An 18471-nucleotide genomic window follows, 5' to 3' on the forward strand; every position below is an offset into this window, starting at 1 on the left:
GGAAATGCTGTCATATTGAAAGTATCTGTAATTCAAAATTCAGCACAATCGTTTGGAAATAGGGGGCACTTCTGAATTTCATCTTCAATATTTTAGAAAAATTCTCTTTAAATATCATTGTTTTCTTAGACGCAGCTATTCTCCCAACTCCCAATTCAGCTCTGCCGTTCCACCCACAAAAGTTTTCATTAGGATCTAACCAGACACGGACAAAAGGACAGTCTGCTAATCAATATCTCTCACATCTCTGCCAACTCGGTTCTCAAACTGGCAGCTTTGAGCTTTGCAGACAAGAGGTCGATCTTTGTGGGAGGGGCCCTAACTTCCACCCTATGCTGCTTTCATGCTGAAATCATGAATTTACCACATGAGCAATGTGTAGATCACTACTGTCATTCAGAGGCATAGGAGATTTGAAGATAAATAATGCACTGTCATTGTTTTTTAACTTTCAAAGTACACTGAATGTAAATAACAATGGTTGATTGGAATTCCCCTCCCTCCTACAGAAGCTACTTTAACCACATACAATACTTCTTGTAACTAAACAGGAGTTCAATGGAAAAGTTTATTTTGGTACATTTATTTACAAGCATTACAAATACCTAATCTAGAGAAGTAACTTTTGTGTTTCTTGTTTTGGTTCACTGACATGTCAATTTCAGTAACATGAGTATCTTAAGTCACTGTTTCATGATGATAGCATTTAGGAGACCCTGTCTTTATGACAAAGTTTGCTAAAATGCAGTGGTGCTCATTCTGCTAATGGAAGAGGTAGAAGAGAATTCCTGCTAGAACCAGGAACATTGTGCATTGGCTGAACTAACTCAGGGGAAATATAAAGTGCAGATGTGAGGACAGAACAAAAAAAAAGCCAAAGTTATGAGGATGGAAGCAAGGACTGCACTACTTTAGCAGAGATCAATTACCATTGTGCAGTAAAGTGAAACAATTCAAAAGTTGTAAAAAAGCAATTTCAAATTTCTGGCATTTTGGAGCTGACAGGCCAAACATATCATATCAGTTAAAAAAACTTGGCATATCATGAAATCACATAATGTCTAAAAAAATTATTACTGTGAGAAGCAGTATTTATCACATATTATAATCAAAAGTCACAAAATAAAAAGATTACAATGTACATTTCCCAATTAACTACTAAATCTCTGAGCATAAACAGAGCATTAGCATCTGTGTAAAGAACAATGGGCTGACATTCAAGTGCTATCAGTATACAGAATTTCAGCAATCCTCAGTCTGATTTCTGAAACTCGTACACTGAGGATATTTTCAGTCATGAGTTGTGTACTTAAGGAAATATGATCATAGGCCACAAACTGTATCCCTGACATAAACTGCAGGGGCTAGCTAAAGTAGTAAAACATTATCTTCCACTTTATTATCTATTGTTTCCATCTTTTTGCTGTTTGTTCCCTTCAAAGCCATTTCACTGGAGTACTGATTGACACTTTCACAGCAGGAGTGAAAGTCCTTTACTTGTTCTATTGACATTCTACCTATCTCCATAATTCTTCTTTTAATTTACTCTACAGCAACAGAATTAGCTGAATAGCTCAAACACAAAAGCAAGGAGATGCCCTAGTAAGAAAGCAGGTGACTGCTAGCTCCAATGTGAGGTTCCCAAAAATTTCAAGATAGTTTAAGAATGTATCACTATGTGATAGGCAGATGCCTTATCTCAGAGGGAACAACTGTCACTGTCAACTTACTCAACATGATTTAGTGCTCCTACTGAAGCATTATAATGCAATACAGTTCTGTGTAATTTTGGATGCAATGAGTTACTATACATTCCAACAATATGTGTAAATGTATTTGCTAACACACTCACTTTCCACTGGAAAAGGACCTGGTTCAACTGAGGACGGAAGTGGCAATTGTTTAGGTCTATTGAAAGATTTGAGTTCTTTAGACCAAATGGATGTCAATTTTTCTATTAGCGGCTAGAAAACAAAGTCAGAAAAGTTTCAAGACTTGGTGATTGTTTCTTAAGGCTCTCAGCTTCAAAGCATGTACTTAGTGTTTGCCTCCAAAAGTGTTATGCATAACAATTAAAATGCAAGAACGTGGCTTTTAAAAACTTTCCATTTCCTCAGGGGAACCTTTTAGAACATATCTAATTGTCTTACTTGAAGAATTACTTTCTTAGGGCTGGTTACATCTGCTCTTCTGAGATAAGGAAGATGTCCTCATAACATCAATCCATTAACTGACATTTTATGTGATGACTTTTACATTTAAAAAAATTAAGTAGGTGATATGGGCTATTGTCATATTTATGGGTGAGTTTTACGGCTTTGAAAGTTGTTAGTTAATGTGTGTATAGATGATGGAAGTTTCTTTGTGACCATGAAGCTACTGGACAGACTGCATAAGATTCATTGGTTAACATTTCACTTGGAAAATATGAGGGGTAACTTTAGTAAAATATAATGGATTGTCGTGACCATTCAGACATAACTGGTAGCTGAAAATGTACCAGTCCTGTGACTGAACCCTGGTTTTGAGCACTTAATTTAAAAATAAACTGTGTAATGATTTTCATTTACATTACAACAGATATGTCTGATCAAGTGAAGAATGCAAAATTAAATTATTGATGGTTATAGCAGATAAAGGAAAGTTTTATTTGCAAGTATGATTTTGTTTTCTACTGTTAATAGCAAATGTTGTTTAATAATAGAGCAGATACAATATTTCTCTGGGCTTTGGGATCCTGATTTCAAGGCTTCATGGGATCCTGAGTTTGCACGTCTGGTGCCAGCTAGTTGGCCTGCTCTGGGTTTGCCATGCATTTAAGAACAGCAGCTTACCCTGTGCTCCTGGCCCACTCAGAGGGCTAGCAGCCATTAGAGATTCAAGTGCCCCACCAGTAGTGGGTGAAGCTGAGGTAAGTAGGACACCTCAAAGTGAAGGTGGCTCTGTTGGCACAAATTTAAATTAAAAATTTAGAAGGACCAAAGAGTGTTTGAATAAGTGCATATTTGCACCTGTGGCCCTTTCTTTGATGGATAGTTCCTCTGGCCTCAATAATGTTCCCTAACAAACTCCAAGCCTTGTAGAGAGGTCACTAAGGCAGCTCTGTGACAGGCAACTCTCTAAACTGATCCTAAATGGTGCCTTAATCATTTAAATTGGCTACCTAACTCCATTTAGCAAGCAGCTGATCTGTATCATGAGAGTTCTCATGGTGCCTCTGAGCCAGGAGATGCTGTTTCAAATCACACCTGCTCTGGAAGAGTGTAATAATAGTTCTGAAAAGGTTGACTTAAAATACATTTCTATGTCCTGGAAACCTTCTGGGAGATATATTCCATAGAGTGAATGAGTCAGTGAACCATACAGTCAAAGGGTTTAAAGTTTTTGAGAAGATTTGTAGCTTGGGTGAAGTTGTGGATGAAGTTGTGGATGAAGTTGTAGACATGCTCACCCAGCCTGTGAGTTTAGATGCAGACGTTTCATCACCTTGCTAGGTAACATTGTCAGTGCGCCTCTGGCTTATTACAAATATTGTACAATAATGTACAAAATATCATGCAAGAACTGTGAGAAACATTACACAGGCCAAACCAGAAGAAAACTGACAATACAGATACACAAACACCAACTAACCACCAAGAAACACGACCAATTCTCACTTGTCTCACTACACATGGACAACAAGGGACATGAATTTGACTGGGACAACACATCGATAATCGCACAAGCCAAACGGAGACAATGCCAGGGAATTCCTGGAGGTTTGGTATTCCAAACGGAACTCCATCAACAAACACAACGAATTAGACCCCGTGTACAAACTACTGAGAAACAGAACCAGAAGTAGTACCAAATATCCCAGCGAACCAAGGCACATAAATAGCAAGTGGGACAGAACACCGATGCTTCACCGGAGGCAGAGTGATGATGTTACCGAGCAGGGTGATGAAACATTTGCATTCAAACCCACAGGCTCGGCGAACATGTCTACAATCTCAGTCACAGAGCTGTACAGCATGGAAACAGATTCTTCAGTCCAACTCATCCATGCCGACCAGAAATCCTAAATTAATCTAGTCCCATTTGCCACCATTTGATCCGTAGCCCTCTAAACTGTTCCTATTCATATACCCATCCAGATGCCTTTTAAATGTTGTAATTGTGCCAACCCCTACCATTTCTTGTGGCAGCTCATTCCATACACGCACCACCCTCTGTATGAAAAAATTGCCTCTCAGGTCCCTTTCAAATCTTTCCCCTCTCATCTTAAACCTATGCTCACAAGTTTTGGACTCCCCCAAGCCGAGGAAAAGGTATCGGTTATTCACCCTGTCTATCCTCCTCATGATTTTGCTACGAGATCACCCTCAGCCTCCAATGCTCCAAGGAAAATGGCCCAGCCTATTCAGCCTCTCCCTGTAACTTAAACCCTGCAACCTTGGCAACATCCTTGTAAATCTTTTTGAACTCTTTCAAGTTTCACAATGTCCTTACTGTAGCAATGAGATCGGAATTGAATGCAGTATTCCAAAAGTAGTCTAACTAATATCCTATACAGCCACAACATGACCTCCCAACTCTTCTACTCAATGCACTGACCAATAAAGGCAAGCATACCAAATGCTTCCTTCACCAGCCATACAGGGTTTTTCTATATGTTCCTAGCATCAATCTTCACCTATCTCTCAGGTTTCCACAGTGGGACCAGGAAAGTTCTGCCCAAAAATGTGTGAAAAACAGATCAGGTTTCTACCTTTCAATGGAACCCTGTCCCATTGTTTTGTGGGTCAAGGTTTCAATGCAATGATGCCTTTACCTCTTTCTGCAATAACTTAAAAAACTGTCGAATTATTGGAAAACAAATCAAATAGTTTCAAACATCCATATTTCACTAGGGAGAAATGTCTTTAAATTTAGAAAACAAATCCTGTTGTAATTGCTATTCTGGACAAAGTTGCAAGCCACACATTTATTGCCTTGAATGTTTTTTCAATTACAAGTCATGGAATGTCTGGTGTATTTACAGTCTAACTTGCAACCTGAAGTTCCTATCCATTTTTATAATGCCAACTTGTTACACAGTCTGCAGGTCTATTTCCATTTCAGGTGACAGCATTTTGGGTTGGCTCGGCCTTTTTGAGGCTACTGGATATTTTCTGCTAACTTCCTGAGTTAGCATGCTGAACTTACGAGCAAAGAATAATACTGTGGGACCAATTTAAGATTAAATAAGTTACTAAAATTTCAGCATCTGTGTGACAATTCTTATCTACTGGAGTTAAAATGCATGTGCGGAAAAGTATGTGTGGTGATCAGTCACATTTTTTGAAAATGTTAATTATTACATAGACAAAATGATGAAGCTTAATTTTAGCAAGAGTTTAAGGCTGGAACAATACAAAAACATAACTGCTCACAAGTGCAAATGTTTACTTACAGTTTCTTCCACAGGTGCATCAGAATCTGCTTCTACTTTGACTGAAGATATAGTTTTCTCACAAGTCTAAAGAAAAGGGAAGCTACATTAAAAGATACACTGTACATTCTAAGGGATATGACAAAGCTAATTACAGGCTATCTTAATACAATATTCTCATATTGAATAAAGAAGATTTTCTTCCTTTTGAAGACTTTAGTAATTAAGTGTATCACATATGTTTTAAATTTATTCAAATGTTGTACATATTAGTGCAAAAAAAATTGAACCTTGTGTTTAAAGGGCATTTTGTTTTTTTTTGTTCAATCACCAAATGAGAAGAATCTTTCCATAAGCCTGGATTAAACAGTATCATGATCTTCCATGAATATATGGTAAACCAAAATTCCACCCCTCAAATCCAAAACTATATATATTGCATTATGCATTGGTGACAAAATGTTAGGATAACTACAGCACAGAAGGAGCCCATTCAGTCCATTATATCAGTACCAAAACCAATTCACTTTGCACCACTCACTAGCCCTTACCCTGGGACCCCTGCAATTTTTTTTTCTCTTCAGTGAATGATATTTTTGTAAGCTACAACTGAACCTGCCTCCACCATACTCTCCGGCTGTGAAGCTGGAAAAGCATAGCACTCCTGACAAAGGATTTCGGCCCAAAACATTGACTTTCCTGCTCCTCAGATGCTGTCTGACCTATTGTGTTTTCCAAGCTTCACATCTAATGACTCAGCCTTTCAGCAACTGCAGTCCTTACTGTCTTCTCTCGGGCTATGCATTCCTAATTCCGCCAACTCTCTATGTGAAAACATTTTTCCTTACGCCAATCAGCTTAAATCAATGGCTTCTGGCTCCAAATCCTTCGCCAACAGGAACAATTTCTTTCTCACTGTTCCGATAGATTTGCCAACTGTGATTAAATGTTTTCCTGGAGGTTACACACATGACTGGCCCCTATATTGTAGCCATTAGTCAGCAATGTATCCATCTTTGAAATGTATTTCCTTCCTGTGGAAACTGGAATCCAAAACACTTTTTACACAATTGGATACTGCTCAACGGTTAGTCAATCTGGTTTATTTCCCTAATTTTCTGTATCTTTACATTTGGTAAAGAAAATTTCAAAAAATGGCAAAAAAATTAGCATTGCAATGATTTTCTCACAGAATTAGATATAGCCATGTCCTGGAGTTTGATCTTCAATTTCTGTTACCTCTAGTCCTGACCATCCCATATCCAGACTGCCTTGAGATACTGTGCAAAGTATCAAACCTTAATTCAACTTTCTCTTCTCCAATGAAAACAGCCTCAGCTCTTCCAATCTACAGTAAAGTTCCTCGTCCCTGGAATCTATTCTGCACCCTCTCTAATATATTTATATTGATTGTGGTTCTGTAAGTAGAACTGTTGTATCTGAGACAGAAAGTTGTGGGTAAAAGGCCCACTGCAAAACAGAAATTAAGACTGACACTTCTATGCAGTTCAGAGGGGTGGTTGCAGTCTTTTAAATTAGACGCTGTATGGATTTGACTTTATGATAAAGTATTGCAGTTTATGTGGACATGGATTTCTAAAATTTGTTTCATACAGAGCACATAATAAGAACCATTGCAAGCGTTGAACACGTCAGGCAGCATTTGTTAGCACTTCAGACCGCTGGCTGAACTCTGGTGAAAGGTCAACAATCTGAAACATGGGGTAGAATTTTATCAGGGTCTGAATGATGTGGGCTACAGCGAGAAATGTGGTAGAGTTGCGTGAAAAGTTCGGCGAGGCCTTTCTTCACACAGGAACAATACGCTACACCTTTTAATAAGGTTCTGTCGACAAGAGGAGATTCTCACTCTGCAGCAGTGTGTTGTCTATTGAGGGCAATTATTGCTTGTTAATAACGTTCCCCTTAAGTTGTGTGGCTGCATGCCTGAACAGCTGCTTCAAGCTTCCGTACATGGTGAGCAGCAGTAGCACACCGATTGTGGCAATGACATCTGTTTACAGAGGTCGTTGCCACGCACATACCTCAGAGGCCCTCACTGCAGGACAGAAAATTAGAAGGAACTCCCATTAGTAATATACCACCCACTAGGAGCAAGCCAGACACCAAGAATTCTAGACATGGAAATTAGAGCGGGTGCCTGGTGATTTCAGCTTTCTACTCCAAAGGACCCTGATGTTGGATACCAGGCACCAATATTTCAGGCATGGTCCACAGGCGCTGGCCAAAAATACCCCACATTCACAGACATTTGAAATGTGCCAAGCTTTAAGAATCCTCATAGCATATCGCTGATCCACAAACAGCATAATTCGCACTTCAAACTGCACCTTGGGGTGCAATGGCAATCATCATTGTAATAATGCTGCAGCTCAGGGGCATGCACCCAATTCACAAGCTGGACATGGATGCTCACAGCATTCCTGTTTTGCCTCATCTTTTGTGCATTTCTCGCTCAGCAAGCGATTCCACACTCTCAATACTGCTGAGCTGCTTAACATGGACACAAAGCCAGGAAGTTTCTCATGGCTGTCAAGAGTCCTCAGTCAAGTCAAGGGAGTCAGTCTTTACTTGGAAGTCCAAACACAGTAAGTCATTGGCTACTGATGCCAATCTAGGGGCTTGGACACAGTCAGTCAGCTGCTCGGAATGGTTAAAGTCAGGATCCGTTCTTCTTAACGGTTAGAGTTCAGGCAGTCCACCATCTGAAAGGACATTTTCTTCCCTGTGTGGGCTGGTTTCCTTGAGGAATGAGGCAGTCAGTGAGGGAAATGTTGCAGGCAGTAGTTCAAGTGGTAAAACCTGGGTTTTGGTGAGAGGTAGTACAATAGCAGGGACAGGGAGAATACAAGCTACGACAGAAAAGATGGTTTCACTTATGCTGGCAGATTGGAGAAAGTCAACATTGCTTTAGGTAGCTGCGACCGCACTCACCCGGGGACAACCTCAGACCAATTTGTCATGATCTAGCTTTGTGGCCTCCTCTGCTGTTCCTGGGGAATAAGGACATCCTACCTTTGCACCATACCATCCACCAGGGCCTCCAGGTTCCTGCCCACAAAGCAGGCCACTAATTTTCCCTTTTCTGACATGTCTGGGGCAAATGCTAGGAATTGTTTTTATTCACTCGTAGGGCGTGGGTGTCACTGGCTAGCCAGCATTTATTGCCCATCCCTAGCTGCCCTTGAATTTAGTGACTTACTAGGCAAGGTTGGCAGATTTCCTTCCCTGAAGGACATTATTACACCAGATGGTTTGTTTTTTCCTGACAATCGACATTTGCTGATGATTGCACAATGTTAAGCACCATTGGTGACTCCTCAGATACTGAAAAAGTCCATGTTCATATGCAATAAGCTCGGGACAATATCCAGGTTGGGCAGCCAAATGGTAAGTAACATTTGCACCCACAGAAATGCCAGGCTATGATCATCACCAATATGAGACAATAACCACCACCCCTTGACATTCAATGGTGCTACCATCACTTACTGCCCCACTATCAACATTCTGGTGGTTATCATTGACCACAGGTTCAACTGGATTCACCACATAAACGCAATAGCTTTAAGAGCAGGTCAGAGGTAAACAATACTGCAGTGAGTAACACACCTCCTGGCTCGCCAAAACCTGCCCACCATCTACAAGGCACAAGTCAGGAGTGTGATGGAATATTCCCTTCCTGCCTGGACACAAGTATCCACTCACTCCACTACTGACACTCAGTAGCAGCAGTGTGCACTATCTACAAGACGCAGTGTAGAAATTCACCAAAGGTCCTCAGACAGCACCTTACAAACCCACAACCACTTCCATCTGGAAGGACAAGGGCAGCAGATATATGGGAAGACCACCACCTTCATGTTTCTCTCCAAGCACTCATCACCCTGACATGGAAATATATCACCATTCCTTCACCGTCTCTGGGTCCTGGAATTCCCTCTCTAATGGCATTATGGATCAACACACAGCAGGTGCACTGCAGTGATCCAAGAAGGCAGCTCACCACCACCTTCTCATGGGCAACTAGGGGCAGTCAATAAATGCCAGTCAGCCAGCGATGCCCACCTCCCACATGAAAAAGAATAAAAAACTTAGGGCTCACATCAGGTGAAAGAGGCACCATAGTAGTTAGTTAATGATGCAAGTTCCGTGAGATGCTGTGAGAAAACTGACTAGGTCTCACGAGGACAACCTCTCCATTCAACTTGACAAAACTGACATTTAGCCAAAAAAAGGATTCAGCCCATTAACTCTTTTTCTCCATCGATGCTGCCCGACCACCTGCTTACGTTTTCAGCATTTCCTATTTTGGTGCCATAGAATAGCCTTTCCAGCAAATCTTAAGCCTGTGGAATCAAAACATGAGTGGCAATGTGGAGAGCATATGAAATTTGCCACTTTATGGGAAGGATGGGGAAGCTTTAGAGAGGGCGCAGAGGAGATTTACCAGGATGCTGCCTGGACAGGAGGACAGGTCTTATGAGGAAAGGTTGAGGGAGCCAAGGCTTTTCTCATTGGAGCGAAGAAGGATGAGAGATGATATTTGATAGAGGTGTACAAGATAATGACAGGCATAGATATAGTGGATAGCCAGGGACTTTTTCCCAGGGTGGAAATGACTATCACAAAGGGGCATAATTTTAAGGTGACTGGAGGAAGATATAGGGAAGATGTCAGAGATAGGTTCTTTACACAGAGAATGCTGGATGCGTGGAATGCGCTGCCAGCAGTGGTAGTGGAGTCAGATACATTAGGGACATTTAAGCAACTCTTGGATATGCACATGGATGATAGTAAAATGTAGGGTATGCAGGTTAGTTTGATCTTAGAGTAGGATAATAGGTTGGCATAACACTGTGGGCCGAAGGGCCTGTACCGTGCTGTACTGTTCTATGTTCTATGTACAGAGATAACAGCTCCAGCTAGGGGATGTTGCAGTTAAGCACAAGTAAAAGTGCAAGACAAATGAGGTGGTTTGAATCCCACAAAAGTCAGAACTGCAGCTGCAGAGTGGACCCATCAGTACCAGAAGATAATGGTAAATTGGACCAGACTGTTTGTTGACACTTCCACAGCAGAAAAAGAACTTTGGAGGAAGGAAGAATTGAGAGCTGCTGTGCCATGTTTACCTCGGACTGGAATAACTGACCAATGTGAGGGTAGGAAGGATAATAATGTTTGGGGTCGAACAAGTGAGCTGAAATAGACAAGGAGGCTATGACACTAGTGAATATTAAAGTAAATGTAAGAAGAAATGAAATGCGTCAGACAGCTTCTGTTGAGAATCATGTGAGATAAATACTATTTTTGGAGAAAGATCCGAGAGCATGAGGAAGCTATTACAATAAGAAAATAACCACTCGGTGTCCGATTGCTCATAAGAGTTACAGCTGACTGGATCAGTAGAATATAACCCCTTCAGTCTTCGCACTTGACTGGTGTCTACTCCTGGCTACTTATTCTTACTAGGCCACCATAATGCAGGGCTTCCTTCCTTGAATGCCCTTTGCTTTGCTTTGGTTCCTTTTTTGTTCTTTTCTCCTGTTCTTTTTTCTGTACTCATCAACCTCAGATTTCACCTGCAACACCTCCTTTCTCTCACTAACACCACATTTCCTTTACTCTTGCTATTTCTTGGGAAATATCTTCATCATAGGTATTATTCCAGGAATCTCCCCATAAGTGGAAGTGCTTACTCACAGTAAGTACTGACACTGAAACTAAATTGAGCCATTTCAGCTGAGAATGTGTGTGTGCTTGAATTAGTGTGTGTGATATGACTCACTCACAAGAACAAACAGACTGATGTTCTACAATCTTAGTATTAACCAGTTATCATGAGGTGGCAGCCAAGAATATTCATCCACTTTAGATTGCAAGTAATGACACGGCTAAGTGGATGATACAACATTGGCCACAAACATCTTTGGTGGTTATTATTTTCCACACAAGTACTTTGTACTTAAATTGATACACGATACACTGCAGTTACAAAACCAAGTTCTTCATGTAACATAGAGATAACAAGGTGTTGAGCTGATGAACTCAGCAGGCCAAGCAGCATCAGGCAAGCAGGAAAGCTGACGTTTTGGCTCTGGACCCTTGAATGAAAAAGGGTCCAGACCCGAAATGTCAGCCATCCTGCTCCTCTGATGCTGCTTGGCCTGCTGTGTTCATCTAGCTCTACACCTTGTTATCACAGATACCCCAGCATCGGTAGTTCCTGCTATCCCTTTTTCATGCAACAGTTCTGGATTTGTGTCAAGAGATCTTTGTCCTGTGAAGTTCTAGACTCAAAGGAAGGTCTGTAGAAAATGGTGGACTGGGCATTGAGCTGCAGCATGGCAAGACTGAAATTCACAAGCATTGTCAGATATTAGCTCCTGGATACAAAATCTAGGAGTTCCCTGAGGTTCTCTATTCATTCACGGGGTGCAAGTGTCACTGGATAGGCCAGCATTTATTGCACATTTCTAATTGCCCAGAGGGCAGCTAAGAATCAACCACATTACTGTTCGTCAGGAGTCACATGAAGGCCAGGCTGGGTTAAGGGTGCCAGATTGCTTCCTAAAGGGCATGAGTGAACCAGATGGGTTTTTCCAACAATTGGTAATAGTTGCATGATCGTTGTGGCTAAAAGCGTGGTGTGAGAAAGAGGGTTTCCCTTTCATGGGGCACTGGCATCAGTTCTGGGATGGGAGGGATCTATATCGCTGGGATAGACTCCACCTGAACCGGGCCGGGTCCAGTGTTCTGGCGAAAATGGTAAATAAGGTGACTAACAGGGCTTTAAACTAGTAAGTAGGGGGAAGGGAGAAGTGAGTGTAGAGGGAGAACAACAATAACTGTAATGTAAAGCAGCAGGTTAGCAGGCAACGAGGAAGCTTTGACTCCATTGAAAATTAGGGAAAAAGTGAAAGGGAAGGAGAACTCAAGAGCTGTTAGTAATGGAGGCAACAGGATCCAAAAAGAAGATGCAAAAACTGGCATAACAGCACTTTATCTGAATGCTTGGAGAATTCGAAACAAGGTGGATGAGTTCACGTGCAAATCATGGCAAATGGGTATGATTTAGTGGCCATTACAGAGACATGGTTACAGGATGGTCATGACTGGGAGTTAAATATGCAGCGGTATCAAACTGTTCGGAAGGACAAACAGGAAGGTATGGGAGATGGTGTTGCTCTGATATTTAAGGATGCTATCAGGGAGGTAGTGAGACATGATATAGTTTCTACTGAACAAAACGTTGAATTCATTTGGGTGGAAATTAGGAACAGCAGGAAGGAGTCACTGATGTCTATAGGCCAAAAAATAATGACATAGTAGTGGGGCAGGCAATAAATGTAGAAATAGCTAACGCATGTAAAAATGGTACAGCAATTATCATGGGGGATTTTAATCTACATATCGATTGGTCAAACCAGTTCAGTCATGGCAGCCCTGAGGAGGGGTTCATAGAATGCATCCGTGATAATTTCCTTGAGCAATATGTAATGGAACCTATGAGGGAGCAAGCTATCCTCGATCTATCCCAGATCCTAGAGTGCTGTGTAATGAGACAGGAATAATTAATGATCTCACAGTTAGGGATCCTCTCAGAAGGAGCGATCACAGTATGATTGAATTTAAAATACAGATGGAGCGTGAGAAGGTTAAATCCAGTACCTATGTCCTGTGCTTAATCAAAGCAGACTATGAAGGAATGAGGGGGGAGTTAGCTAAGGTAGAATGGGGGCAAAAACTTTATGGTGGGTCAATTGAGGAACAGTGGAGGACTTTCAAAACGATTTTTCACAGTGCTCAGCAGAGGTATATTCCAGTGATAACGAAGAATTGTTGGAAAAGAGAGAGCCAGCCATGGATGTCTAATGAAATAAAGGAAAGTATCAGATTGAAAAAAAACGCATACAGAAAAGCAAAGAGTAGTGGGAAACTAGTAGACTGGGAAATCTTTAAAGGCCAACAGAAAGCCACAAAACAAGTTATAAAGAAAAGTAAGATAGATTCTGAGAGTAAACTAGCTCAGAATATAAAAAAGGCAATAAAAGAGTGGTGAAGGTAAACATTGGTCCTTTAGAGGATGAGAAGGCCAACTTAATAACTGGGAATGAAGAAATAGCCAAGACATTAAACAGTTATTTCGTGTCAGTCTTCACAGTGGAACACACAAATAACATGCTGAAAACTATTCGCAGGAAGGTTATAGCAGGTGAGGACCTAGAAACTATCAATATCACTAAGAAGGCAGTGCTGGGCAAGCTAATGGGGGCTAAAGACAGACAAGTCTCCTGGCCCTGATGAAATGCTTCTCAGGTACTAAAAGAGGTGATGGGGAAAATAGCAAATGCACTATTAATTATTTATGAAAGTTCACTGGACTCTGGGGTGTTCCCCACAGATTGGAAAACAGCAAATGTGACACCACTGTTTAAAAAAGGAAGTAGACAAAAAGCAGGTAACTATAGGCCAGTTAGCTTAACTTCGGTAGTGGGGAAAATGCTTGAATCTATCATTAAGGAAGAAATAGCAAGACATCTGGATATAAATTGTCCCATTGGGAACACCCAGCATGGGTTCATGAAGGGTAGGTCATGTTTAACTAATTTGGTGGAATTCTTTGAGGACATTGTTTGCATGGTGGACAATGGGGAACCTGTGGATGTGGTGTATCTGGATTTCCAGAGGGCATTTGACAAGGTGCCACACCAAAGGCTGCTACATAAGATAAAGTTGCACAGTATTACAGGTACTGTATTGGCATGGATAGAGGATTGGTTGACCAGTAGAAAGCGAAGAGTAAGAGTAAATGGGTGTTTTTCTGGTTGGCAGTCAGTGGCTAGTGGTGTGCCTCAGGGACCAGTGTTGGGACCACTATTGTTTACAATTTATGTATAATGATTTGGAGTTGGGGACTAAATGTGGTGTGTCAAAATTTACAGATGACACTAAGGTGAGTGGTAGAGCAAAGTGTGCAGAAGATAATGAAAGTCTACAGAGGGATACAGACAGTCTAAGTGAGTGGGCAGAGGTCTGGCAGATGGAGTACAATGTTAATAAGTGTGAGGTCATCCATTTTGGTAGGAATAACAGCAAGATGGACTATGTTTTAAATGGTAAAAAATTATAGCATGCTGCTGTATAGAAGGGCCTGGGTGTCCTTGTGCATGAATCGCTAAAAGTAGGATTGCAGGTGCAGCAGGTAATTAAAAAGGGAAATGGAATTTTGTCTGCCATTGCTAGAGGGATGGAGTTTAAAAACAGGGAGGCAATGCTGCAGCTGTATAGTGAGGCCACACCTGGAGTCCCGTGAGCAGTTTTGGTCTCCTTACTTGAGATACTAGCACTGGAGGGGGTGCAGGGGAGATTAACTTGGTTGATTCCAGAGTTGAGAGGGTTGAATTATGAGGAGAGACTGAGTAGACTGGGATTATACTCATTGGAATTCAGCAGAATGAGGGGAGATCTTATAGAAACATATAAGATTATGAAGGGAATATATAAGGTGGAGGCAGGGAGGTTGTTTCCGCTAGCAGGTGAAACTAGGACTAGAGGGCATCACCTCAAAATAAAGGAAAGTAGATGTAGGATGGAGGTCAGGAGGAACTTATTCACCCAAAGGGTTGTGAATCTGTGGAATTCCCTGCCCAGTGAAGTGGTTGAAGCTATCTTGCTGAAAGTTTTTAAGGCAAGGCTAGATAAATTTTTGAACAGTAAAGGAATTAAGAGTTATGGTGAGTGGGCGGGTAAGTGGAGCTGAGTCTCAAAAAAATAGCCATGATCTTATTAAATGGCAGGGCAGGCTAGAGGGGCCAGATGGCCTACCCCAGCTCCTAGTTCTTAGTTCTTATGTTAGATTGTTAATTCAAGTTTTTATTGAATTCAAATTCCACCATCTGCAATACACTATTTGAATTTTTACAGTGTTGCATCTATGTGAACAAATGTTGGGAAAAAGAAACATTACATGAAGCAGTTTTCTGGCTACCCTGCGTAGTGCTTTTGAGAATGATGTGACAACTTAGCTGATCATTCAGGCAAATGCCAACTTCAGCAAGTCTCGTGAAATAACTGCACAGAGGCCAGTATCCTGTCACCAAGTCACCCTTTATTTGCTGGTGCAGAGTACACTGGCTGTGGCCAGCCAGCTCGGAATCAGTCCCCTGAACTGAGATTCTAAATTCCCTGTTTATTTTGGTCAGCCAAGGTTTCCTGATTGCCAAACAAACGTTGTACACATCCTACCACTTTGAATGGGTACCCACAATGACAAGGAACATTCAGCCAGATGGCAGCTTGTATCCATGAAAAAGCCTTGGAACTGCAGACACAGGACTCAAAACTTCTTATTCGGAATTTGTAGCTTCTCATAAGACGTTTTTAAATCCTCTGCCCCTGCTCCATGGGTTTCAGCCAGTACCAAAGATCAGCATGGTCACTGATCTCCCCACAAAGTGTAACGTCTTTTCTATTGTCCTAATCTCACAATCTGCAATGTAACTGGCAACGATTTAACCCAATGACTGGCCCCACAAAGCCTACTGACATTGTTAATGGATTTTGTCATAAAGCATCATGCAATGATTGCACAGTGCAAATAAAATGTCAACACTGCCCCCATCCCTGACCTTTGCCTTTCCACAGGATAAGATAAAAGCAGAAAATGCCAGACAAACTCATCAGGTCTGGCAGCATCTATGGAAACAGAAACAGAGTTTAATGTTTGAATCCAATACGACTCCTCCGCCAGACCTGCTGCGTTTCTCCAGAATTTTCAGTTTTTATCTCAGATATTTAGCATCTGCAGTATTTTGCTTCAAAGATTTTAACTCCAAGGCTTCCCTGCGTGTGTAGCCGCAGTGATGTTACTATGCACAGAGTGGCTTGTAACCCCACACAGTCCAGGACAGATGGAAAGGCAGTTGGAATTTCAGGGAATATATAAGTAAAACAGTAATAGTAGCAGGGATTTCAACTTTCCCAATATTAACTGGGATAGGCAAGGTGTGAAAGGTAGGAATCTTAAACATCTCTCCTGGGTACATTTTAAGTAAGAGTGTAGAAACTCCAACGAGAGAAGGGGTGGAGCTGAACCTAATTTACGGGGATGAAGCCGGGCAAGTGGTAAAAATGTTACTATGGCCCCTCAACCTCTGGCAACCCTTCACATCCAAAAATCTATTGCTTTCAATCTTGAATGTAGCAACCGAGGACACAGTGTCTTCTGGAGCTGAGAATTCCAAAATATACAATTCTCTGAAGAAATTTCTCATGTCCTCCTCATCCTAAATGGCTATGCCTTTACCAAAAAATTGTAAAATATAGATCTACACTGCAAAGGGGAAACAGCCTCTTGGCATCTGTCCTGTCAAGTCCTCTCAAAACATTTCAATGAAATTGACTTTCATTTTTTTAAGCTTCGGAGGATACAGGCACAATCTACACAATCTCATAGGCAGTATTCTCATCTGAGCAACCAATGAGGATGCGGTGTATCTTCATTCCATCCTCTCTCAGGCAATTATGTTCTTCCTTTGGTAACCGACCAAAACTATACACAATATTCTGGATATATTCTCAGCAAAACCTCAAACAAGAGCAACAAGATTTACCCTTGTACTCCAATCATTTTCAACTAACAAAGCAGAAGCCTTCCTAAATGATTCCTGTTAATTTCCTGTGACTTGTGTGTGAGGACCCCAAAATGCCTCTGGCAATCAACATTTACTAGGTTCTCACCGAATTAAAACTTTATTTTCCATTATTTCAACAAAAGTGCGAAGATCCTGATTTTGAACCTCACTGTATCACTATCAAATGCAATAAGAAATTCAGTTTTAGGAACAATCTTCTCTGGAGAAACTTAATTGTAGGATTATTTAGTGACTTATCTCATTGCACAATGTCTGGTGTAACGGCCTACTCCTGACTGGGTTCCTCAGCACTTTAAAAATGTTCATTCAAGGGATGTCAGCATCGCTGGTGGGCTGGTCCTTACTGTCCATCATCAGCTGTCCTTGAGAAGACGATACTGAGCTGCCATCTTGAACCATGATAAAGCTGATGTCCTGAAGCTGAGATGACTGACCTCCAATAAATACGGTCATCCTCCCTTCTACTAGGTATGACTCCAACCAGTAGAAATTTTGCTTCCTGATTTCCATTGACTTTAGTTTTGCTAGGGCTCCTTGATGTCCCAATCAGTTAAATGCAGACTTAATGTCACAGGCATTCTCATCTCACTTGTGGAATTCAGCTCTTTTGTCCATGTTTGAAACAAGGCAATAATGAGTGGAGCTGAGTGGGCCCTAATAGAACTCAAACTGAGCTTCAGTGAGAAGGTTATTACTAATCAAATACTGCTTGATAGCAATGTTGTGACATCTTTCATCATTTTATTGATGAGACAAGAGTAAACTGATGGGGTGGCAATTGGTCAGGTTGGATTTGTTGTGCTTTTAGATTATTGAACATACCCAAGCAATTTGTTACATTGCCAGGAAGATGCCAGTGTTGGAATCACAATGGAGCAGCTTGACTAGGAGCGCAGCAAGTTCGAGACCATAAATCTTCAGAACTGTTGCTGGAATGTTGTCAAGGCCCCACACAGTCTTTGCTTCCAATTGTTTCTTGATATTAGATGAAATGAATCAAATCAAGATTGGCACCTGTAATGATGGGGGCCTCTAGACTCAGCAGTTTTGGCTGAAAAGCGTAGATCTGATTTTAGTTGTGGAACTACTTCACTCCGATCTTCTTAGTTATACCGTTGGCCTTTATTTCAAAGGGGATGGTCTATACAAGTAAGAAAATTTTGCTAAAACTATTGAAGACACTAGTTAGACTACAATTGAAATACAGTGAACAGTTTTAGTCCTCCCATCAAAGGAAAGATATATTGGCATTGGAAACAGTCCAATATTCGGTAGGTTGATTCTGGGTTTGGAGGGGATTTTTTTAGAGGAGACGTTGAGTAGGTTGAGTTTGGTTTAAAGGACTGGGAGGTGGCCTTAATGAAACATGGTAGCATA

At 41.2% G+C, this 18471-nt stretch overlaps 1 protein-coding gene across 3 annotated transcripts in view; it reads right to left on the reverse strand.

Annotated features, from left to right (window-relative positions):
- Positions 1–18471, reverse strand: part of ahi1 (Abelson helper integration site 1) — a 249179-nt gene that overhangs the window by 18490 nt on the left and 212218 nt on the right. For all 3 annotated transcript variants that reach the window (XM_048531564.2, XM_048531565.2, XM_048531563.2), the window contains one exon: positions 5438–5503. In XM_048531564.2, the coding sequence (XP_048387521.1) occupies positions 5438–5503 (66 nt within the window). The remainder of the gene's footprint in view (positions 1–5437; positions 5504–18471) is intronic.

Source organism: Stegostoma tigrinum, chromosome 4 (assembly GCF_030684315.1).
Source record: "Stegostoma tigrinum isolate sSteTig4 chromosome 4, sSteTig4.hap1, whole genome shotgun sequence".
NCBI lineage: Eukaryota > Metazoa > Chordata > Chondrichthyes > Orectolobiformes > Stegostomatidae > Stegostoma > Stegostoma tigrinum.